General features: G+C 44.3%; 1 protein-coding gene across 2 annotated transcripts in view; it reads right to left on the reverse strand.

Moving 5' to 3' along the window:
- Positions 1–901: 901 nt before the first annotated feature.
- Positions 902–25,596, reverse strand: part of SFMBT2 (Scm like with four mbt domains 2) — a 105,976-nt gene continuing 81,281 nt past the window's right edge. For both annotated transcript variants that reach the window (XM_040062724.2, XM_040062725.2), the window contains 6 exons: positions 21,181–21,290; positions 13,994–14,169; positions 12,342–12,514; positions 9,586–9,834; positions 8,979–9,107; positions 902–7,141 (listed from right to left, as the gene is read on the reverse strand). In XM_040062724.2, the coding sequence (XP_039918658.1) occupies positions 7,001–7,141; positions 8,979–9,107; positions 9,586–9,834; positions 12,342–12,514; positions 13,994–14,169; positions 21,181–21,290 (978 nt within the window). In that variant the 3' untranslated portion in view covers positions 902–7,000. The remainder of the gene's footprint in view (positions 7,142–8,978; positions 9,108–9,585; positions 9,835–12,341; positions 12,515–13,993; positions 14,170–21,180; positions 21,291–25,596) is intronic.

Below are 25,596 nucleotides of genomic sequence, written 5' to 3' on the forward strand. Positions count from 1 at the left end.
TTTCTCCCCTTTTGCTGTATCCACAAGAGGTATCTAAATAGGATTGATGGAGGAAAACCAGAAAGAGCCATGCAAACACTCGTTAGCCAGTTCTGTGGACTCTGTGCTCAGTTTTTCCCATGCACACATCATGGATGCTGTCGGGGTGTGCACCACCCTGCTTCCACTGAGGCAGAGGGGATGGGTGAGGAGACCAGAGACAAATGCTTGGTAGCCAAGCCAGCCCAACAGAGACGTTTCAGAGCAGGACTCAGGATGCCATTGAAAGGTCTGAAAGGTGTCAGGACTTGCAAAGCTGGAATTTAAGCTCAGCACAGCCTTTAAGTGCAGGGAAAATGTCACACGAGACACGTAACTCACATAAGGTTTATGTCTGGCAAAGCAGGTACGTTTGAAGCCCACCCTTTGGAATTCACAGCTATTTTTCCCCACTGCAGAATGGCTTCTCCCATCTTCACTGGCTGCTGTGCACCTGGGGAAGTTTTTTTTTGTGTCTCCCCACTCCATGTGCTGCGGCCCTGCTGTAACTCTCGTCCTGCCATCATCAACACCCTCAGTCATTACACCCTCCTTTGCCTGCTGCTCACTGAATTATTTTCATTCCTGTCTTTCACCCTGCTCCCATCACTTTCTTAAAATGTCCTTGGATGCTGTTGTGTCTCCCCACCACCCACCACCTTTCTTGCTTCATATCCTGCTTCTGGGAAGAACTTCAAGATGCATAAACCCAAACTTGGCACCTACGGAGGGCTGAGCCAGGGAGGCCGTGTTGTACCTCTGGAAGTTTGGAGGCTCAGTGAAGGCAAAACTGATCCAGGTAGCTTAGACACAAAGATAATCAAAACACAAGAAAACCCTACCCTGTCAAACAAACAAAAAAAACTACCCTGGAGAGACATATGACTTATTGTTACTTTATTAACAACGTGGCTTACAACTGTTTCAAGTAAAAAGGGATTTCATTCTGAATAAAAATTAAAATATAACTCTGAATATAGATCTTCACTTATTTACATGGAAACATATATACAGAATAGAATCTTACAGCAAACTGACAACATGCCCTTGGCCCTGGGAACTTTAAAAAGTAAAAACACCAGCATTGATTGATTTATATGTATATATATATATACACATACATATACACGCACATATATATACATATATATATATACACACATATGTATCAACACACCAAAGGGATTATGTACACAAACCTCGAGTCAAAACCTTCAGTACAAACTGGAATGCAAAACAATTCAAAGTTTTCCAACATGCACCACCACGAACGGAGCGTAACTGCTGGTTGTGGAGCCAGTTCCTGTTGTTCCACGAGAGACAGGAGGGTTCAAGTGCTTGCCTTGTCCTACACGAGGCACATGAAAAGACTCAACTCCCCTCCAAGGCTGCACTTGGGACTTTCACCTCCCTTGGACCACAGAGGACACCCCTGCCTGTCCACAGGGAAGTGTCACGGTACCATTCCCCACGTGAGTGTTTTCCAGAAAGCAGGTCCCTGAAGGGGAAGGCTGCTGGAACAACTTGGCAAATCCCTGACCAGGTTTGGCAGAACAGGGATTGGGAAATGGAACGCACACATTTACGATCTATAAATTGCAGACACTTATATGTCCATAATCTCCAGTGAGGCTGGAGCAACAAGAAGCAGGTGGGGTGGCCTGGGAATGAGCATTTTCATCCTGTCACATCACAACACAGAGCAGAGTGTTTTGTATCTCCACAACCTGAACTCAGGGCAATTTCACCTTTTCCTGTGGCAAAGAGCTCAAGTTTTAGCCTGGTATTTCCTACAGAGGTCTGGAAGGTGCAAGAGGAGAGTCTTCAGCCCCCAAAACCCAGAAGACACACAGGAGTTGGGTACAAAGAGGAAAGACCGATTTTCCCTCCTATCCAGCCAAGGAGCCTAGAGACATCTGTGAGCCAGATTTCTCTATCTCCACTGGGAAAACAAAATTAAAACCTTTCAGCATTGTGGCTCTGAGTCTATTGCCAGCTTCTTTCCCTCCTCTCACCTGGCCCCTGCTGGGACTCAAAAACCATCTCTGCTGTGAAAAAGAAAAGCTTTCAGGAATGATGCTCACAGACCCCAGCTGTGCTTCTGTTCTGAGACGTCCCTCTCCACAAACAACTCAAGCCCACAACCACAGTCTCTCTCCTCTTGAAGCTCTCTCTCCCCTCTCCCATATCCTCAGCAGTGATCAAGACTTTTTCACTGCAAAAATTAACACAATAGACTAAAAAAAGAGAACGGCCACAAGTGTTTCTAACTACGACCCAGGTTTCTGCAGTTCATGTGACTTCTGCATGGCACCAAATCACTGCAAAACCACTCTTTTTCTGCAGGACAGCTGACATTTAAAGCACTGCTGGGCTATAAAACCCTCATCTTTGATGACTGGCTCATATTCTACATTAACAGCCATTAACACCATTTACACTTCTTGCTGGAGTATTGTACCAAAGAATAAATGAGACCATTAAAGGCTTCTGTTCCTTTATTGGGAGTTCATGAGCACCTAAGGACACAAACCCTCTCCTGCAATGTCTGGCAGAGTGCAGCTGCATTTCTGCCTGCTAGGAGAAGGAGGCATTTAAATTTTCTGTTAATTAAGTGCACACTCTGACTTCTATGTGCGAGAAATTGGTGAAGAACTGGTCCCATAGCCCACACATCTATGAGGGCCCTAATACTAACCTCAGTTATTTCTGGATCAAATCCTGAGTTAAGAGATTCCTTTAGTTCTGCGTCAGCTGATGTGATATAGAATATTACTGAGGAGAAAATATACATGCATCCACATTTTGAAAGTATTTTTACATAAATATATTGTATAAAACATCTCCAAAACACCCAGGATTGTGGGTGAAGGAATATTTGTTTAATGTATCCAAGTTAAAAAGTGTACAATCATAAGAAAAAAACAACCAAATCCTCATATTCAAGATGTTGCAGATTACAGAAAATATTTCCTGGAATAAGAAATCAGCTTTGCAATCCCAAGCAATGGAAAATACAGTGTGAGCAACATCTTAGCACCAAAATGGAGCCCTTGGGACTGTATTTATCCACGCATAATAAAGCTGGTTTCAATGTTGTTCAGTTGCAGCATGTTGTTCTCCTTTGGCACTTGAATTTGGAAATGAGAGGAACAATCTGAGTTCACCATTTTCCAGATGCACTGCACCAGGAAAACACAAAGTATTTGAAGTGCCTTGATTGTACGGTGCTTCTGAAACACTGAGATGGCACAGCAGCTCTGCCAAATTCCATCCCGTGTCCTGAAATGACCAAGGCAGGCTTTAAGGTGTCTAAATGTTGGTTATGGCAGCCCAACATTGCCTGGTTTGCCTCCAAAAGGCTCAGATGGGGACACCACACAACTGGGACTGCAACAGGCTCAAAGTTAAAGCCAAGGAATGCTGACTTTCCAGTTTAAGGCAAATTAGCTGTTTGCCCAGAGTAAAATAAAGGAGCTTAGGTACCCCACTGAGAAACTTTTTTAAATCCTAGCAGGCATCCAAATACCTCTGTCAGGGTGGGTCAGGCCATCTCAGCTAGGACATGCATCTACTGGATACTCCACTAAGGACAGAGTGTGCCTGAGTTTTGGTGTTTTCTGAGGGCACACGGCATTTTTGGGAGGTTTCTACACCCTGCAGGATCAAACTATCAAGGGTTATGGAACATGGATAACACAAAAGAGCTGGAAGCTGTAAAATCCTCCTCAGATCTGAGAAGCCTTCATGCCTCTGGGAGGTAGGAAGAAGCAGGGTTTGGTCATCCTGGCAGCTGTGTTTGTGAGCTGAGAAAGGAAGAAAAAACCCTGAAACCAAAGATCACTTTTCTTGAAGAGTATCCATGACAGCAGGAGGAAGACAGGACAAGCAACGAGAGAATCATGGACATTCCTTAAATTAATGCCTTAATCCAATTTCAGAGATAGATGCTTTGGGCCTGAAAAGTGGGAATTGGCTGATTCTGTCAAGGTAAGGGTTGTGAAGGGAGCAGGGACCTGCCCATGGATCTGTTCAGTTCAGCTCCAAAGAAGCTAGCGCAGATAAAGATGATCAGGCACCATACACTCTTCAGCCCCCTATTTTTGTTCCAAAAACGCCCATCTTTGGTCCTATGCCTGAAGAGAGTCCAATAACACCTGCACAGCCTTGCTGTGTGAACAAAGTGGTCTGGGTCAGTGTGCTGAAGGTCAGCATCCAACAGCCCAGAAACAACAGCAGGGCTGCTCCCCTGCCCTTGGCAATGGCCTTGGGTAATCAGGATTTCAGCACTTCACAGCAACGGCCTTTTGCAGCTGACAACACAATGAACTTCAGGCCTGGATGCCAAATTCAGAACAGGGAGGGGAGATGTGGCTTCATCACTGTCATTAGTGCATCTGTGAAACTGCAGCAGCTCTGCACTTAACTTAGAATCAGTCAGGTCTGGAATAAAAAAATCCCACAAATTTACAGTGGTTTACACTTCTGCATTGCAAAGTAAAGTGGTATTTCACTCTAGCAAGATTGATTTCCATCATCTCCTTTGAAGCACATTTCTCCAAAGCTTTACTGATGTTCCAGAATTGAAACAACAGCCAAGCAAGAGTAATTATTTCCTTTCGATCTGTGCTCAATCTGAGCATATTGTCCAGTTAAACTCCACACCACCCGTTCTCCACTTGAGTAAGAAACGGCCCAAGAAGTTCAGCTCCAGCTTTTCTGGAAAGCAATCAATGCAACAGACAAGTGTACCTCAATTCCATACATTTTCCCAACCTGCAGACTAAAGAAGAACAGTAAAGCATTTACCACTCAAGATAATTTTACCATAAAGATTTCAGGTTATCAGCTTCTCTGAGAGGACAGAAAGTAATAAATGAGGCAACACTGAAGAACAATAAAGTGAAAGACAAGTAGTGAGGAGAGAGAAACCTGTGGAAATAAAAGAGCTGGCGCAAGATAAAATGAAAACTTTTTTGTTGTTAATAGCTGAGTTTTGAATATGATGTAACTTCCCTGAACAACCAGAAAAGATTCCCATGTTCTTGGCTCAATGCTTCACCCATTCCCTGGCTGGCTGGCACTAGAGCTGGTTGCTCTCAGAGTCTGTGTGTGTCTGCTCCGCAGTCATGCCTCCACAAGGAATTAGCTGCCATAGGAATATCTACAGTTACAAGGCTGATGGAGACAAAAAATGACATTTTTGCAGTGTGCCCCAGAAGGCATTAAATGTCTCTGACAAATCCCAGAGGCCAGAGACTCTAAGAACATCAGTGCAGCAGCAGAAGCTGGATTTGACAAGTAAGGGATCAGTGCTGGAGTGCTGTTTAGCAAACAGCCTTTCTGCTTCCCTTCCTTGGAATGTCCTCATGCACCAGTTCTTGTGACAGAATCCTCCCAGGAGCTGTCTCCTGCTGACAGATGTAACACCAGGACGGGCTGAAGTGAGGAGGAGCTGGGAGAAGCAGCCTCCCTGATTTTCTTAGCTGTCCTCTCACTTTGCTGGGTGCAATCCTTCCATCTTCAGCGGCCAAACACTGAGCAACACTTTTAGGGGACTCTGAGAGGGATCCAAAGTAGTTATCAAATCAGTTGCGCTGACACATTTCCCTGCTACTGTCAGTAGGAAATCCAGTCTAAACCGCTGGGTTTTAATATCTGCCCCACTATAGAACCCTGCTCCTCAACTTCTGAAGAACAAAATCCCACCATTTGATGCAAAGACAACTAATACTGCCTTGAACTGGTTAAAACTTGAACAAGATCTTCAGAACAAAGCAACAGCTGAGAACAGATCCAGTCCTGCTCATCTCCCAAGTAAGAACATTTCTGATGAAGTCTCAGCATCTCGTCCAGCCTGCAGCAGTTGCACCTGTCCCACTCCTCAGTGACAAATCAGGAAACTTGCTGAAAAACAAGCTAGGAATTCCCAAGTGATGCATGGCAGAGTCAAATGCTTCTTGCCTAAAACACCCTCTGGGCAAGATCTGGATGTATTCCACAGAAGGTCCCGCTCTTCTCCAAAGAATGTAAGAAGGAAACCAATGAAGGAGAATGCAGCAGCTGCAGCCTGGTGTTGATCAGTAGGTTCTTCTGAGAACAGGGGTCAGCAGCAGTCCCTGATCCCAGTCTGCTGTCACCATATGGCTCAAAGACAGGTCTTTGAATTGACTTGGATTTAAGAGTTAAGATTCTGCCTAAAAAAGCCTTCATTTTCCTGTACAAGAATGGAGCATTGTACAGATCCCATCACAGAGATATTCATCTGATTGTGCAGAGCCAGGGTTGCTCAGGATGTGCTGCTGCTCCATCAGGTCCTGTGTCACCCCTGTCAGTCCACTGCAACTTTGTCTGATTCCACAGAGACCATGGGTTGAGTCCCCTTCCAAAATTCATTCAGGAATAACCATTATATTCCTGGTGTAACACTTTTTCCTTTTGTAAAACCAGAGAGGTGGGAGAAAAAAAAAAACAGCAAAACATTGATCACCAAGATCAAACTTGCAGTTTAACCCTGGTAATGCTACAAATGATGACTTGCATTTCAATATGAAAGAAGAGTGTCAGAGTTGTCCAAAAGAAATATTCATGTCCAGAAATTGTCCTGGACAAACCACGATCACCTGGAAACATCTGACCCTTCTCCTTGGGAATGTGTCTGCCACTGGTGGGTTTGGTTTGGTGACAAAACACCTCATCTGTGCTGGCCTTGCACCACTGAGCAACGGGTTGGAGAGGCTCGTGAGGACAGAAGCCAGCAGTCTTTCCATGTGCTTTACAAGAAGAGAAAAGTTAGTTCCATTTGTAGCTCGTTTTCTTTTTGTGTTTTTCTTCCCCCTACGGATTAATTCCCAGTGCTTCCAATTCCACTTGTTCTCGGAAAACAAAAAAGGTATGGGGGAAGAAAACTCCTTGAAAAGCTGAAATGGTAAAAAAAGACAGGGAAACAAGGAGGGGGACAGGAAGGAATGGAGGAGTGCAGTCAGTTGGCATATTGTGCATAGAAAGCAACTTTTACTCGCTCGATCTGGTGGCACAGTTTGATGGCTGGACCCAGCTTCAGCTCCATGCACTCCTGCACCGTGGGCAGTGTCAGCAACAGGAGGGCCTGGCCATCGATGTCCTAGGGAAAGAAACACGGGGAAAATGTTTTTTTTTTTCATGGACTCTGGAGGGCAGAATGCAGTAGTAAGTTTGGAGGAACAAGAAGGGGAGTTTGCCCTAAAAATTAAGTTCTTTTACCCTCTTCTTTTTTCTCCCACTTTGACACTGCCCATCTCCTTTTCCTGAGATACAACATGGCTTCTCAGAAGTTGTCTAGTGTCTCTTCATAGGTTCTCACCTTAACCCCCAGCTTGGGAAAAGCCTCCCAGCTGCTGAAATGAAGAATCACCTAAAGAACCTCTGCAGAGTCCACAGAGATCTGTTCAGTCCCATTTCATGCCTGAGGAACCGAAAGAAGGGGCAGAATGCAGAGAGACACCAGAAGGCACAGGAGGGACCTGAATGGAGAAACTGGTGCTGGTCCCACTGCCAAGTCAGACCTTTTCCCCACCACCTTTGGCCCACAATTTGCTTAGCCCTTGCAATCTCTAATGTCCCACAATCCCAGAATAGTGCAGGCTGGAAAGGACCTCTGCAGGTCACATCTTTGCCTCAAGCATAACTCCATCAACCAGTATCCCGGATGAGCAATTTTACTGGGAACTCCTGTTGGATTTACAATTCTCTTCTTAATGAACAGCTCAAGTTCTCTTCAATCTTTAATGCACTGAGATGATCAGGCCACAAAACTGCTTTTTACCCTTTAGGGAAGATGAGAGTCTATGCACAGCAAATCACAGCCAACCTAAGCTCCCCAGGACAGCCCTGATTAGGCAGCATTGAACACAAGGAGGATTTAGACACTTGAAGTGCTGCTTTGTCCACAGCTCAGGTCCATCCTCCACTGGAGGCTGATGGCACAGATCGTTGCACCAGGGCTTCATAAGGAAAAGCTCCACTCATCTGTGTTTCATTCAAACCCCTGTAAAACTCTCTGGAAACGGAGAGACAGCATTGGCTTCCAAACCCTGGTGTTGTTCCAGGCTGGTTAACAAATGGTTGGAGCTCGCTGTGACACAGCAACTGCAGCACCCTGCTCTGGAGAGTTTCACTCGTTCCAGACTCACTCTCCACCTTCTCCCAGACCCAGCAGCTGGAGTCATCCATGGCGAAGAACCAGAGACAGTTCAATGAGCAGCTGGCCACACCACTGACTAATTAACCACACTTGCTTCTTCCTAACTACAGCTCGTTAGTGCTGCCCTTTTACCCTCAGCAGTGGCTGCTACTCATTAGCCAAGGAATGGCTCTTTCCACATAAATTTTACACACTCACACTAGCTTGAGATGAAGAACACTGGCTTCTGCTTCTGCAAACCTATCTGCTTAATGGGGAGAAGACTGGTTTCTCCTAAATTTACGTCATCCAAGGCATGACTGGCAGATGTTCAGAGGAACGCAGTTAGGAATTAGGTGTCTACACAGTTGGGACATCTAGGTGTTAATGGTAAAATTCAGACAGCCAGTTTGGGTTTCAAGCGGCATTTTTCTGCTTGCCAGGGCAGTATTTAAGAACAGGGTGGAACCTATGTGGCCAGGAGAAAGCCTGGTATGTACCAGGTAACCACGACCTGTTTTTACACTGAGGTTCCTACCTATAGGACATCGGTATGGCATGGGTTTTATTGAGGGCTATTGAGTTTCTGGACTCCCTGAGGATCTGGGCAAGGCTCTGACTCAAATTTCTAAGGGTTTTCATGCCTTGCCAAAACTGGTGTTGTAACCGGGTCTGACGGATCTGAAGTCTGGTCATGATCTCTTTATCAAACCCCCAAGCCCAGCCAGCAAGGTGGGATGTACTTTAACACAAACAGGCACCACAGACACAGAGGCACAAGTGACAAAAGGACTTCTACCTGCTCCTGAAATATTTTGGCAAGGGGTGCACAGTCGGTGAGTTTAATAAACCTCACGACATCAGTCACAGTCCACTCCAGCGGGTTACTGTCCAGGACGAGTTTCTCTTCCTCTTCTTGCTTAATTTCCTGCGAAGAAAAGAAATAAGAAAGGCCTTCATAAAGCGAACTACCTCCTGTGGAGAATCAAGGCAGGGTGTGGATACTGAAAGCGAGAGATCAGGCAGCAACAGCAGAGTCTGAGCCTGTGTGAAATCAAATCACGTAACTTTCTCACATTGGCCTGAGAAACTGGGAGGAGGAATCAAATACAATCCTTGGAAGGTGGAAAACCGTCAAGGTGGTGTTTTTTCTAACATGCTGTTTACTTGTAAAAAACAGTCAAGGGGTGTTGTTCTGAATGTCCATTCCTGTCTCTTTCTCTGAACTGTCTATATAAAGGAGTACTGAAAAATAAAGATCACTCTTTTGTCCTGGAGAATGGAAAGTCAGTGTGTCGTTATTACCGCCACTCCTAATCAATAACAGCAGGGGTGCCCTCCTCAGACCAGCAAGGCGTTGAAGGTTATTTTAGGAGGAATTCTGCTATGAAATGGGACACACTCACTTCCTTGGCTGACGTGCCCTTCTCTGCCTCGCTGCAGGACTGGGGCTGGGGCCTGCGGCTCCGCCGGGCTCTCTCCGTGGGAGGAGGCCTGTCCGGCTCGGTGCTGCTCCGCAGGGTGACCGCTCGCCGCGGTCTGGCCGAGGGCACCTCGGCCGAGGACGTGTCCGTCTGGTCATCGCGCAGCTCCGAGCTCGTCTCCTCGCTCCCCGTCTCGTCCTCCATGGCATCCGGCTCCTCATCCTCACTCTCCTGCACAGACAAACAGCATCCAGGAGGTGGACAGAGCAGCAAAGCCAAAGACACAAGGTCAAACCGCATTCCCATGGCCATGCTAGTCTGGGGTAACATTTATTTTAACCGAAGGTCTTGTGTTACAACACAAGATGTAACCAAAAGTATGTATTCTGTTACCATCTGTTGAACTGGCTGGGGAGGTGATTTTCTCTTCTAGGACCCATTCCTCCTGACTCTGGGGCACAGGGGGCCGGTGTCTTCTGTTCATGGGCCAGCTGTTTAAACCAGGTGGGGCAGTGCTCTTACCTCTTCCAGGACCCATCCTCCCTCCAGATGGACATCTCCTGCTAATAGGCCATCGAGGCTCACTGCATGGCTGATACAATTCCATCATCCCACTGGGAGATGCTCCACCCAGGGGGAGGAGCCAAGCATTCCTACCTGGATAAAACCTGAGATTCACAACACCAGGACAGCTTGTTTCCACTGGATTCCCAGAGGAAGACTGGACCCATCTCACCACTGGAGAGGTGGTGTTTTCAGAGTTTTGAGAGGAAAACTACACCCTTCTACAGAATCATCTCTGCTCCAACAGAACCACATCTGTCACTCCAGGAGGACTTAACTGGATTGCTACCAACACCCTGACCAACAGGGTGCTAGGTTGTATTTCGACTCTGTCAGTGTTTTTTCTGTTTGTTTGCTTTTTTTTTTTACTACTACATTTTTATTTTTAATATTCTTGGGAAAGAACTGTTATTCTTATTCCCATATCTTTGCTTGAAAGCCCCTTAATTTCAAAATTATTATAGTTGGGAGGAAGGGGGTTTACATTCTCCATTCCAAGGGAAGCTCCAGCTCTCCCTGGCAGACACCTGTCTTTTCCAGACTAAGACACTGAATTACCTCATTTTCATTACAGCACCAAGTGAATTAGCCCACGGTTTAGGTTTGTTACAAAACGCAAAAGAAAAAAAAAAAGCGGCAGGAAATTATTTTTCTCCTCCCAGCTGGAGGTCAACAGCAATAATTCATCTGGCATGAAATGTTCCTCTCTTGGGCTGGTATCTCCAAACTTGTGATGCTGCAGATGCGCAGGAGGAGAAATGGAAAGTACTAAGAGGATTAAATGAAATTCAGGTTGACTGAGTTGAAATAAAATCAGAAACAGGCTTGACTTTAAACTTTCACATTGCTTCAGATTGGTTTGGCTGTTATTGGTAATGAAAAAAGGGAAATTTTGGCACCTTTCAAAAATGTCAAGATGTTCAGGACAGCACTCTTTTAGTGACATTTCTGCAGAACGCAGGACAGAGGATTTCAGCCAGATTTCCCTGCTTTCAGCCCGACACTGAACAGCTGGAGGTGAAGCCCAAAGTTTTATTTAAAGTATTATACCAGATTATTGTTATTTCTGTCACAAAGGGCTTACAAGCACTCACCAACTTATGGAAACTGTGCATTTTGAACTTTATATACGTATTAACTTGCCCAAATTACTTTGACAGCTTATCTCTGATACAAGTGTGAGCAGGCACTCAAAGCCATATGTCCAGGTCTTGAGTGAGAGAGCAATTTAGACAAAGATGAACTGGCTGAAAGGTTGAAAAACTTGACTAATGGTTGATTTAGGCTTAACACAAGTTTAAGTTCCTTTGAAGCAGGTATAATGTAAGGAAATGAAGCAAAACTACACCTAAATGAGGACCAAGCCATGAGGATGCAGGCAATCAACTGAAAGCTGAATAAAATAACCTACTCTAGCTGAAGTAGAGAGAATTTAAGTAAATCAATTTTATTTCACATTGCACAAAGCAGCAATCACTGGCACTCAGCTAAGGAAGTGAAACCACACAAGAGCTCTGTTACTGCCACCATGGGAAAAGTCCCCAGAAAACAGCCCACACAGAACCAAGTCTATTCCAGGTTTAATTTGGACGTGAATCTTTGCTGAGGCTCAGACCCTGTTTTATCACATAGCAAACTGGAAAGACTGAGCCCCCAAATTCCATGTATTTGTGACTCAAAGCACTTGCTTGCATGCTAAGGCCTGATGTTGCGAGCCAAAAATATCAGGAATAGTTAATGAAAAAAAATAAAATTCCTTGAAACCACAATGGCTGTGAGCTATTATTATTTATTACAATACTTGGAGATCTTAGACGGATCACAGAGCTCCTTCACTCTGCTAAATGCTGTGCAAAGCATCCAACAGGCTCATTTGCCTGCCTTTAAGGAAGAAAATAAAATAAAGAGATATTAAGCAGCATGTCAGGCAGTGAGCATTGGGAAGGTGGGAGCAAAAGATCTGCTTGCTACCTCTGAAATGGACAAGGCAAAAATCCCCAATGTGCCCCAATGAAACCAGTCTGACCTTAGAACAGAGCAGCAAGGAAGGATCTAAAATAGAAACTGTAAGTATTCAGGTGTGCTGATAAGCCCCCCAAAAGGAAAATGCAGAATGGGGGACAAGAAGAAGGCACCAAAGAGTTTTTGCTGATTTATCCCAGTGCGACACAAACCTCTGCAGAGCCTGCAGCATTTGAATCCACAGCTGATGATCTCCTTTTCTTCTGTACAAAGATGGATTTCCGCCTCTTCCTGCGTCTGGCTGGCTTGACATGGCCACTTTTCATGTTGTTATTTTCCCCAATTGGTGGCTTAATGATTTTTTTCCTCTTCCCATAATAATAAGCTGGAGAAATGAAGCACAATGCCCATTAAAAACTTTAAACACCCAAAGAAGGGAACCTTGGCTTGCTCCTTCCTCCTTGCTCCAGGTTCAAGACTGTACTCTAAGTGCAATTTAAACTTTAAAATACATTGATTTGGAAAAAAAAAATGTACACCATTAATAGGTCATGTTGGACTAGCACAGTGTGTTACAGCTCTTACGCATCCAGATTTATTGATGAAGACTTCAGAATTTAACAATGTGTTTAGGCAGAACTGAGCACTTATTTGGAGGGAAAGAGGCCAACAAGTTCCAGACTTGATCCAATGCAGTTCTGTGTGAAGTAACAGTCTCAGACACCCTTCCACTTGCTGAAGTTTTCAGCAGAGAGGAGAGAGGACCAACTATCCTCAACTGTTTACAAAGGAATTGGTTTTTATTACTTTCAACTATTTTGTGGCCCAGGTTGAAATTAAGGATGTGAGAGTCCTCTGACCTTACGTTAAATGTTTGTATTAAGTGCCTTTTGACACACTCCGGGGATGAAAGACACTCTGTCCTTGACCAGCAAGGGCATCCCAGGACAATTAAAGCAGCACTTGGTATCCATGCCAAAATTCATAACTGAACTGAGCCTTTCAGCCAATCTATGGAGTTGTGATCAAAAATAAAAAATTATCATCACATAAACCATCAACTTTGAGATGAGACAACCTCAGCTGGAGCTCCCCCAGCTGCCCTCCTCCAGCTTTCCATCTGCTACCAGTGGGAGCCAGGACTCCAGCTCAGGTGTAGACTTCTACAGAAACCCATCCCCAGAGATCTCAGTATCCCCCTGAGCATGCTCCTCCTACTCTGGCACCAAATTCAAGAGAATTGCTTTAGATCAATTATGCTGCTTTTTGAAACCTTTGTGCAAGAAGGACAACACCACTTCCACTTTCCTGACCTGTTCAAGAGCCAGTAATACCTGTAATATTGTCAACAAAAAGCACTGAACACTAACACCACCTTCCTGAACAGGCAGGGTCATGTTTAAATATTAAACCCTCTGAGTAGAGAGCCAGTGTTCTCAAACCTTCCAGCACCTCAGCACTGTGGTTCTGGCCTGTGCTGGTGTGTATGCCAGGAACTCTTTATCAAGAGGATTCATCTCACCTAAAAAAGCTGTCTCAGATGTAGCAAGTTAAAATCTCAGCTTCCCACTCCAGGTTCCTTTTACATGCTCCTTTTGTTAACTTTAGATACAAAGAGAAGTGAAGACATCCAAAAAGTCATGATGTTCAAACAGATGTATTTGGACAGAGTGGGAGGGACAGTTTTCTGGTAGAGGAGGATTCTAAGGGAACCTGTGGTGGCCTCAGGATTAAATAACTGCTCTTACATGAGATGAATCCTCATGAGTATTAACATATCACACAACTCCTGTTCTTCGCCACATGTTCTCTCCCACTTCTCTGGTTCCCAGCCAGCACCAAGAGGCATTTTTCCAATACTCACTGTATTTGGTTTTGGTGTGGATGGAGCAGTTCTCAGGGCAGACTTCAGCCACCAGCACAGGGCTGAAGAGGTTGGGGCAGCACTCGAGCTTGGCACAGACCCTCCTGCAGAAATCTGCCACCTGGTCCGACGTCCGCACGATCTTCACGGTCGCCCTGTACGTCTTCCCTCTGTACCTAGGGAGGAGCACAGGACCTCACGTCACCCATCCAGCAAAATCCTGTGGTGCTACAGACCAGACTCCCCTCTGCCAGGGAGAAATCCTCCCCAGGGACTTTTGTAAGCGTGTCTCTATTGAGAATGCGGGCAGAATAGGTGTACTTTTTATAGTGACTCCATTTCAGATGGACTCAAGGAAGAAAAGGCTTAAATAAAATGAAGGTGCGGACCTAATTTGGGAAGGAATCTATGGGCACACTGGATGTATCTGTAGATATGGCAAGAGAAGGGAAAAAAAATCTCAGTAGGCTTGGTGAGGATACTACACAGGACAGCAAGCCCTTATTGTGAACTGATGCAAAGTTTTTGGGAGAGGGATGCAGTCTCTCTTCATATATTGATCCATGATCAGATGCTTATACACCCTGAAGAGCTTTCTGGCCACCTCCCTGTGTTTAAACTGAACTCCCTAAGACCCCAGTGCACTTTTGGTTTTCTCCACAGCCATCTCTCCTGCTCCCGTATCATGTTCCAGTTCCCAACAATCCCCATCATGGTGCCAGCTGTGGCTATGAGGACACACTCACTGTGAATAAGTGTCTGGGTGAAACAATAATTTCTGCTACCCTGGGACCAGATGATTTCCCCACTTTGAGATGTGGGCGCTACAAAACCTGAGGAACTCATCAGGAGTCGCTGGAGTTATTTAACAGGGTTGCAGCAACAGGCCCTAAAAACTGATTCCTACAGGGAATGCCTGGAGCAGAAACCCGCAATGAAAGGTTTGTCTTAAATTTGCTACACCACTGGAACATTTATTTTGGTGTTTCATATGAACTCTTCTTGAGCGATAAATGGATGAGAAAGATACAGTTACATCCCTGCTGTACTACATTGTAGATGTGAAACCCTGGAAAACCAATTATCCCTGTAATTTATTAAACAGCAGCAGCAAGCTGTTGCAAACAGTGAGATAAGGTTTTAAAAACATCTCTTACGCATCCTGAGGAATGCAACATGAGAGACAACTACGCCAGAGCCCAGTGCTGGCATTACAAACGTGCTCAGAGTCGGGAAAAGTAACACACAACAGAAGAAAAAGAGGGAACAATAGTGGAAAAAAGATTATTGGATGGGAGGCAAGTAAAGAAAAAGATATAGGCACCAGGAAAAATGAAACAAAGCATTTGTCAGTGTATGAAGATCTGCAGTTTCCTAGCAGCTGCTGATAGATATGGGAGAGGAAGAGAAGGAGGTGGTGAAATAAAGATGTGACCAGAGAGTTAAAACATTCAGACAGCTCTTTCTGAAAAAAAGGGGTGTGGGAAAAGGATTTGAAACTGTGGCACATGAAGTGTTATAATGGGGAAACCCAAATAAAACTTGGCTCTGAGAACAGTCCAGTCCAAACATCCTCCGGTCGCAATCCAAATTATCACCTCAGCATAAAACCTAAATGAGCATTCCTGCAAGGTGCCAGGCTCTGATACGCCATTTTGTGCCAAGACAATCCTGAATTCATTCACCTGAATTCATGAATGACTCAATGAGCCAATTTTTCACACACCCTGAAAGACCTGGACAGATGATGTAAAAGGGAAAAGCATTCCTTCCAGGTACAGAGCACTGTTATGATCCCAGCTTCCCTATGAAACAGCTGCAGAGGCGGGCTGGCTGAGGAGGGTTTGGCAATACCTAATACCAAAACCACCAAATGCCGCAGGCATTTAAACACATCTACTTATAAAAGCTTTATATTTCTTTTCAATGTGTTTGAAAAGACTCCTGCACTTATTACTTCTCCAGGAGCCATTAAAGTTTAATGACAGCCTGGATCGTTGGGCCATGAGTCTGTGACAGGCTGCAGGATTTCACTGCGCTGCTTTCACCTGGACACAAATAACTCTGCTTGGACTAAACCAGCACTTCCAGACAAGCACCAGCCTCAAGGGTCTCCACAGTGGAAGAATCATGGCACAGGCAGCACCTGTACCTACACCTCATGTGCCTATACCTCATTTTATGTCTGGATGCATCTGAATTTAACTCACATTTATTTGTCCTTGTTCTGACTTTCACCACTAGGATGAAAAGACTGCATCTGGTTTTGTTTCCCTGCAAAAGCATTCTAATCAACTTGCCTCTTGATCTTCCTTCTTAGAAGCTAAGAAAGCTGCCTGATGGGTGTTATTCAAGGATGGCTGACTTTTTCTAACTGTGTGCTTCCTATTGTGTTTGGCTGCCCAGGCAGGACCCATTGTACTATAGTGCCTGCTGAAAGGAAAAGATGAAACTACGAAAATGAACAACTGTCTGATTTCATAGTCTGCTTTGAATGCAACACACATTTTAATTAACAGAGAGGATGGCAAAATGGAGGTCTCCATGACTGCAGCAATCAGTCTCAACAACCTAAGGTGTTGGTACTGGCCACAGCAGTATTTTTTACATCATTTTGGTCTTGGCAGCACCTCTTTCAACTATAAACCAGGTTCTACTAATATTTTCCATACTCCTCACACACTAAAGATTTTTAACACAGGCTCCACCAAATGTAATCTGAGCTGTTCCTAGGACAGCCATGTGGAAGGAGCTCCTTTGTCGGAAAACCTTCTCCATTAGCATCTCTCAGGAAGTTACCAACTTCTGATGCTCTTATTTATGTTTTTATACCAGGGGTCCTACCTTCTCAAGCACTTGCCAGCAACAAGTATCTGCACGCACAGCATGGCAGCACTGGAGACTTGGAAAACTGCTGTGTCAAGGATATTATTTTTGGTTTTCTTAGGAATTGCTGCTCTTTTAAGAAAAAAAGGTTTTTCAGCTAAAATGAAAGGAATCTTTCTTTCCTCTTCCCCCTTCTCTGCCCTCAGATACCAACTTGGAGAAAACCTTAAGGCTGGAAGCATTTCCATGAAAAATACACTTGCTAATCCATGAGCAAAAATCTAAATGAATAGCACTTTGCAATAGAATTTATCTATTGAAGCTCCCTAAAATAGATTAGAGGTCCATGAGAACACAGTGCCTTCTAGAAGCTCCAGTTAGGGACTGCTGTGTGATGACACAAAAAGTCTTGCGCTGAAAAACTTCAAACAGCAAGAACATTGAGAACTTCCTTTTCAATAGTCCTGTTCTAAGGCATTCTGACAATTCTTGAGACTTATTTGAACAACTCAGAAGATAAAAGTCTCCATATCCTTTTCGGAGACTGAAAACTCCTTTCTCTTCTTTGCAAGAAATTTCTGTTTCTTCTTTCTACCTTAAAGTCTGCCAAACATAAGGAGTTAACTTCCTTCAAAGCTATTTAATCATCCAGTGGCATTTTGTACTCTTGAACACAGGATTCAGAAAAGGCACTGGAATGTTCTGGTTGTAAGGCATTGTCTCATTAGATTTCCATCTGATTACATAAATAAAAGTTTTAAGTTCCACTGATCCTAGTTTGGAGAACCTTGCTCAAAATGAACACAAATTGATTTCCACTGTTTCTTCCTCTATCACAAACCAGTTACTTCATCACATCAGGCACAACTCACCCTTTGCTTCTTGCCAGCCCCCTACTGGTCCAGCATGTTCTTGGAAATGGCTTCCAAGAGGATCTGGCTAATAACCTTTCCAGGAAAGTTAAGCTGACAGCCTGCAGTTACTTGGATCCTCCTTGCCCTTCCTAAGGAGGAGTGTGATAATTGCCTTTTTCCAAAAGTTAGGATTCTTCCCTCATCCTCATCAACTTCCAAACACGTCAGAGAGCAGCCTTCCAATGACATTGGCCAGCTCTCCCAGGCAGAGCTGGCTGCATCCCAAATGCTTCCATGCACTTGTGCACATTCAGTGTCCTTAGATTCTTTTCCACCCACTGTCGGTAACACTTCTCTCCCTCAAACACAATCAGGGCCCTGGGAAGCCTGAGAGCCAACCCTCGCTAGCAAAGGCTGAGGCAAAGAAGATTTCAAGCACCTCAGCCTCATCTATCGTAAGTTAAAGGCAGTCTTCTAAAGCAACTGCAGTGAAAAGGCTTTCTTTGAAATGCAGCCTCGTAAATAAGCAATGATGTCTGGCAGAGGGGTAAATATTCCTAGAGTTCAGCTAGTGGATTTGAGCAGTTCTTGGAATTTCATTTAATGAAGGAGTCCAGGAATACTCATCTTTATTATTTTGATCAACAGGGCTTCATACAAGACCCAGGAGATAACTTTGTGCACACACTGCTTTTGTTTATGTCCAAAGTCCTGCAAAAATGAGTAAATCCAAACAGCCCCATTATCAGCCTTTAGAAATGAAAACCCTTGAAAAGCACAGAGTCCCTTCAGCATTTTATGTAAAATTGGGAAGGCAAATCAAGATGTAGGCACTGAATTTCAGACCATCAAAACTATAACGGTTGAACGCCAACAGCTTCAACTGGCCCTCATGGGACCTCAGTAGGCTCAAGCCTGACATTTCTAACTCATCATCACCAATAAATCAGGTTTGACTCTTCTCACACGGAGCCAGCAGCGCTGATGGGGAACGCCTGCCATCCCACACTGCAAACACATCTCTCTGGACTATCTAAATTGTTTTATCTTCTTTGCAAGGTGAGTGCAATTGATTCCACAGTGGTCACTCATGACAGCAGAGTGAACTAAATGCAGGCTGCCCCAGGACTGAGATAATGCATTCCTGGCAGTGCAAAACCTTGCATTTGGGACAGTGGGAAAAGCAGCTTTCTCTTCAACAATCCCTTTGCTCTACCCTACTGCAGGCACTGCAAACAAACAGCACTGCCAAGATCCAAGGAGGTGCCGGTCCACATCAGAAAGAAGGCAGTGACACGATGTGTCCCATCACAGCTGGCTCTGGAACTGTCATCCTCAGCAACAGGCACCATCCAGAGCCCATGGAGCTGGAAGCTGCTTGTGGCAGGTCCCTGCTGCTCATTACAGGTGTCTGTTTAAGATTCTGGAGCACTGTCACACCTGGTGGAAGGTGTCATGTGCTGCCTGCATGTTCCATAGCATCTGGTTTCATGAATGTGTTTTCTTTTCTGCTCCTGAACAACCAAACACATTAAAACTTCTGGATGGAGCAACTCAAGCAAACTAAAGGAGGAAAAAAGAAGGAAGTCCTAGGGTAGCCAGAGAGTCTTGGGGCACATCAACCCTCTGCCACCCACTCTTAAAAGTACTCAAAATACCCACAGGGAAGCTGGCATGGGCACCAAGCACTGCTCTGTGAAGAGATCAGACGCAGAAGCCAGAGAGCTGCATGAACAAGGTGCTGTCCAGCCCCAAGAGCTTCGTCTCCCCAGGAGCCAGAGGGCAATGCCACACCGGAGGAGAATCCTTTGCTGATATCAGAAGGCACTTGAAAACTTGCTGTCTTGGCTCTGAGCCTGTGATGATCCATTCTGTGGATTAATAAAGCTGAAAGATGGAGCCTGACCCCCTGGAGAGCTGAGGTTGATGCCTGCTGGGGCAGCCAGCACACAGAAACATGTACATGGACTATGACTGGGGGGGCCAACATAAAATATTATCATGGATGGTCAGTTAAACATTTTCCACACTCTCTCCCATTAGAAATATGGGTTACAGCTGCCTTAAAAAATAGGTATTTCTGCTTTTGCACAAGGCAGATCCCCACACCCAAATCGGAAATCCCAACAGAATCCTCCTCAAGATACTGCTAGTAGGAAAACTGCCTGTAAGCTCAGTTCTTTGCTGGAGAGGATGTTAAGTAATACAGGGCATTACAACTTGATTTCACAACTGCTAAGTACCTGCAGGAGTGAATTATCTGATATTTGTCGCACAAGCTGTGGAATCCTGGAATCAAGGAAAACCAGGTCATGGACAAAGACCTGTTTTAAATGGAAATCTGCACGTGGGAGGCTGACTTTTAGACTTCCATTCACAGCATCTCCACTGGCAAACACAAAAGCCTGACATTCCACATGGTTGAAAGAAGCAAATTAAAAATAGGATGCTTCTAGTAGATTTTCACTTCAGTTTGCAATCCTCCTTCAGGAAAGCATTTTAAGCATAGGCAGAGCAGAAGTTTCTCAACTCCCTCCCTCAACCATGAGCTCTCTGCAATATCTGCATGGGCAAAGATCAAATACAGTAGCCATCAATAGTGATGTGTTTGGCAGCTATTCATATCAAATAACCAAGAGAAAATTGCTTTTCTTTGAAAAGGAGTTACAGAGTTCAGTACAAAGGGTGAGATTCACTGCATTTAACTACAGTACTTAAAAAGTCAAGGTGACCATTAGTCAACAAAGAGAGCTTTCTTCAAAGAATTATTTGTTGACATCCATCTTCAAGTGGGAAGAACTATTCTTCAGAAGGACTCTGAGAGAGTTCAGGTGAGAATCCCCTCTTTCACACAGACAATGGTTGTTGAAATACATCCTAAGTATAGTGCCCATTACATAAAGAAGACATAAACAGGTAGATTTTAATGCTGGAAGGAGGAATTCAGTATTCTTTGATGCTGTTTAGAAGAGAATTGAAGAATACGTTCTAGAAAAGCATCAAATCTTGATCTGAATCTCTAATCTGCTAGTATTTTGCCCTAATCACACTCCTGCTAAAAAATGTGTCCCTTCTAATTTGTTTGAACTTTTTTTGGTGCTATTCATTCTCACCAGTTTTTCCTGCATTAGCCTGACAGGCTCTAATTTAAAAGTAGCAATACTCCTCCATTTAGAAAGCCAGGAATTGAGTTCATTCAGTAATAGACAAGCTTATAAGAACAGCTTATCATAAAACTCAGGACTTGACTTCATCAAAAACTGGATGGCTGCTTGGAGAAAGACAATAGAAATGAACTGTTCAGGTGAATATTTCATTTCTGAAGTTGCTATGGAATGAGTCAAATAATTCAATGAAGCAAAACGATAACTAGAAAAGTAAAACTCTCACAATAGAAAAAAAAACCCCTTCTCTTACCTTTTTTTTTTTTTTTTTTTTTTTTTTTTTTCCCTAGTCAGTTCCCTTTCTGAAACCTCCCAAATAAAAGAACACACATTGAAGACTTACTTTGCTTTAAGCGTTTCCTCCTGGAAATTCCACTGAGGGTCTTCCACAAGCTGCAGTTCTCGTAAAACACTCCCTGGCTTGTAAGCTGCATTGATCACCATGCTGAGAACCTATGGGGAGATAAAACCAACAACAATGATGGGTTTAAAAGAAGTCCTTGACCACACTGAATATGGTCCCAGATGCTGCACAGGGAGAGGCTTGCAGGTGCTTCCTTCTGTCCTGGCTGCACAGGTTAAGTGCTGGATGCAAGGAGGAGGGGTGCAAGAATGGATCATTGTTTCCATGTTATAGGTAACACCTGAGACTGATAAGGTAACTGCATTAAATGCTGCTGTTTAACCCCAATAATCTGCTAACCAGTAATTTTGTCCTTGTGACAGACCCTCTCACCCAAAGCAGATTCCACAGACTGCATCCATCATGGACCAGTTTAATAAAAAAAACGAAAACAGAAATAGTTCTGAAGGCACAACTAGGTACAGATCATGTGCCCCACCACAGAGTGAACACCGAAGCGGAAATTCACACATTTCAGGTCAGCAATGTGTTTAAGAGCTTGAGAGCTGTGTGCCTTGACTGTATTAACAGAATAGTAATGAAGTCTCCACAAAAAGAGTTTGCAGGAGGCGTGCCTGGAACCCAGTGTGTGTCCACTCCGCACAAGAGAACACATGTGCCAATCCCTTTAATCCAAAGTCACTGAGAACAAAAATGATTCCCGCTATTGGCTCAGGAAACCCAAGCTTTAATAGCCTACACTTGGCGTAGGGAGATAAACACAAGGAAAACAAATCTCCGAACAGCACCAGACTGTGTGTTTGAACACTGCATTGAATGCACATGAATGATCCCACAGTGAGTCTGGATTGGTTTTCACCTAATTTAGCTCTTTACCTAACGCTTGTTCTTAGTTCCTTGGGGGCCTGCAAATGATTTCAGTATGATGAATATAAAGTTTATCCAGCACCCACGAATGCAGCTCATCAGAAATGAAAAAAAAACTAGGTCATACTGCAGTGACCAATGTGTTTATGTTTATTTGGTTGGTTTTTTCTGGGTTGTTTTTTTTTTCCCCTCTAAATCCAGCAACCTGAGGATTTGCTAGCTTTTTGAAAACCCTACAGGATTAATCATTTTCACGCAAGAGCTTCACTTAATGCTGCAGAGCACTCTGTAAAATGGCACTGGCTGGAGTTGCTTGGATAGGCTATCTGCTAGAAGCAAAATTTAATTTATCATTGGGCCCTTGGAAACATTACTCAAACCACTCTTCAAAAAAGTCCAATTAGAGACATCAAACACTGACAGAAGGTAGATTAAGATTGGATATGAGGAAGAAATTCTTCCTTGTGAGGGTGGTGAGGCCCTGGCACAGGGTGCCCAGAGAAGCTGTGGCTGCCCCTGGATCCCTGGACAGCTTGGATGGGGCTTGGAGCACCCTGGGACAGCGGAGGGTGTCCCTGCCCATGGCAGGGGGTGAAACTGGACGATCTTTATGGTTCCATCCCTGCAAACCATTTTAAAATGCTGTGAAAAGACAGTTTCTGAGTGAGCCCTCCCAGCTGCTGACCCACATCTACTGTTGTCGTTCTCTCCCCACACAAACTGAGGGGTACTGGCCCCTGACAGCTGATGTCAGGAAGCCAGAAGTGGGTTTTCAAAAACATCAAGTGCCTGGGGAGCTGCCACACTCGTTCAAAGCTTATCAGGTGCCTTGATCAGCAAATGCAAGGAGTTACTTAACCCTTATGCAGGAGTTTGTTGGGAAAGCTCTCCTTAAACACACTTCCATGCTCACCCTGCTGGCTGGTGAGACAATTGGTGCAGAAAGCATCTTGCTGACCAATTTCCACCAAGAGTGCCGCCCTGCCCCCTCACCAGTGTAATGGTGCTTGTAGGAGTTGTCAGAATAGCTGGGAAAAGAGCAAGAAAAGAAAACCCAACCCTGCAATACCAGTGTGGCCCTGTCTGGGCGTTCTCCCAGGCACCTAATCAACTCCAGCCCTGCACAGACACCCACAGTGCCAGGACTTTTCTCAAAGCTGGCTTGTCACCAGCAGGACTCTGTAAACTCCTAAACTCAGTTCAAAAAACAAAACAAAACAAAAAGACTGTTTTGTAAGAACACTCCCCTTTCAGGGAAGGAAAAAAAGAAATTAGAACCTCTGGCTTTTACTCTTCTTGTATCTCAAATGAGTCACTGGGTTTGGCATTTTACCCTACAGCAAAGGTCCGTCATCACAATAACTAGTGGTACTTTCTAGCAACTTCTAGCATCACTTCATATTACACTCTATTAAATGTAAACAAACAGATTTTTGGAAAAAAAAAAATTAACTGTGATTTAAACAAAACCAGTGAAGAAACCTAGACCAGATTCCAACTTTCTCTGGAGATGGAAACTTACATCAACCATTTCAGACTGGTCAAATGTCCTTTAGCTGGAGTGTGACCAGACTGAGATTTTGGCGGTTTAACTTCAGCCCTCTGCATCAGGAATCGTTTGGGTGCAGCCACCTGTGCCTTGGAGCACAGGAGGGGATTAGGCAAGCCCAGGCTTTCTGTTACCCATCAGTGAGGTTTTATTTTGATGCTGCTGACCTTTGGATTTTCAGAGCTGAGTGAGTTGGAGTCACACCAGTGAACACAATCATTCAGCACCTGCACCAGCCTCTGCCCAACCTCACAAGCACCTGATATTCATAAAGTTCTCCATGTCATGTATTTTCACATTCAGAGGGGCCCTTTTCTGAGTGTATCTGGTGTGCCTGATGCCACTGGGCACTTCAGTACTTTCCTTCCCATCACAGCTCTTTGGTGTTCACACACTTCCAATCTCCATCCCCCCTGAAACAGACTCAACACTGGATGAAGTTTTCTTAGAAGATATCCCTGAAAAGGTACAGCTAAAAATATGATCACAACTCCTGTTCAAGACCTCAATGATCAGCATTCTTATGAGGAGAAACTCCATTTCCCTCCTCTATCTGATATATAATCCCACACCTCCCATCTAACAAGAGATGCTAAATCCCAGGGTGGCCTCAAAGCAGGGCAGTAAACTGTTTTTTTGTTGGTTTTTTTTTTTTTTTTTAACTTGGAATACTGATGTGTCTATGGGACAAAGAGAGGAGAGCAAAAGAGTTACCTGGGATTCTTTCATTAGATGATCAAGGATCTAAAAGACATCTTTTGTCATAGTCCATTTTCTTTTTAAATGAAGAGCAAAGTGCCTTAAAATAGTAAGAGCAGTAAGCAATGAAACTAACTAATCTTTACAGCGTATTTCTCTAAGATATAGGGGGTTATAGATCACCTGGTGTCTTAAGAAGACACCTAGTTTTATTTTACAATGCTGCTGAGGGGTTCTCGGCATATATGAAGAACTGTTTGTGCTTCTTAGATATTCTGATCCCAGAACTAAAACTAAAGCTGACAATGTATTTATTTTAATTTAACTCCAAGTCAGCCGTTATTATACAGAACAGCTACCTTACAGTCACCACTTTTCAGCCCAGGTGCAATGTGTGGATGGCAGTAGCTGATGTCTCCATTGTATCTGGTTCCAAGTCTCAACTTGTTTTCCATGAAAATACCTCAGAAATGATACAAACTTTGCAACTGATGTAAAACAGCACGCATTTCCACCTCACTTGCCTCTTACAGTGAAAGAAACCACAATAAACCAGTGGTTCCAGCAGAAAACTTCCAGCAGCACTGGAAAAAATGAACAGCTAGGCTGTAGAAGTAAGTTTAGTACTACACTGCACAAGAGTTACTTGTTACTCACCAAAGACTTTGGGATTCAAGGGTACACACAGAGGACGATGCTTCACTGCATCAGTGGTAGAGGTAAGGACAAGACCTTGGGTGGAAAGGGCTGAGGAGCATCAGGAACTTCAACTGCACTGCAATTGTTACCTCCAACCTGCCCATGGTTCTCCAAGCTGCTGGAACCTCTCTCATCTCAGCAACAGCTACCAGTAATCAGATGTTATCTCCCCAACAGCAAAACCCTTAATGCTTTCTCTTCACTCCTCCCAGAATTTGGAACTGGTTCCCATGGCCAGAATGAACTTGAGTTTATGGCCGTAATAAGCCTGAATTTTTTCTGCAAAGTAACACAGACCAATTCTGGGCCACTGCCTTTGCCCTGCTCCTTGGGAAGCTGTTTATGTCTCCAAAATGAGATGTCCATGTCTCCATGACACTGTCATTTGCCTCTGTGTTGATGGCAACCCACATTAAAGTTGCTCCCAACCAAGAGAACTCCCCATTGTCCAAAAGCATCACCTCTCCCATCAAAACCCACCATGCAAAACCTGCTGCCCCCTCCTCCTGGCTTGCAGTTTTGCCTCATGGAAACCACTCCAGGACAATTTCAGGTGCACTGTTCACAAATTCTGGGTCTGG

Source organism: Hirundo rustica, chromosome 4 (assembly GCF_015227805.2).
Source record: "Hirundo rustica isolate bHirRus1 chromosome 4, bHirRus1.pri.v3, whole genome shotgun sequence".
In the NCBI taxonomy this organism is placed as follows: domain Eukaryota; kingdom Metazoa; phylum Chordata; class Aves; order Passeriformes; family Hirundinidae; genus Hirundo; species Hirundo rustica.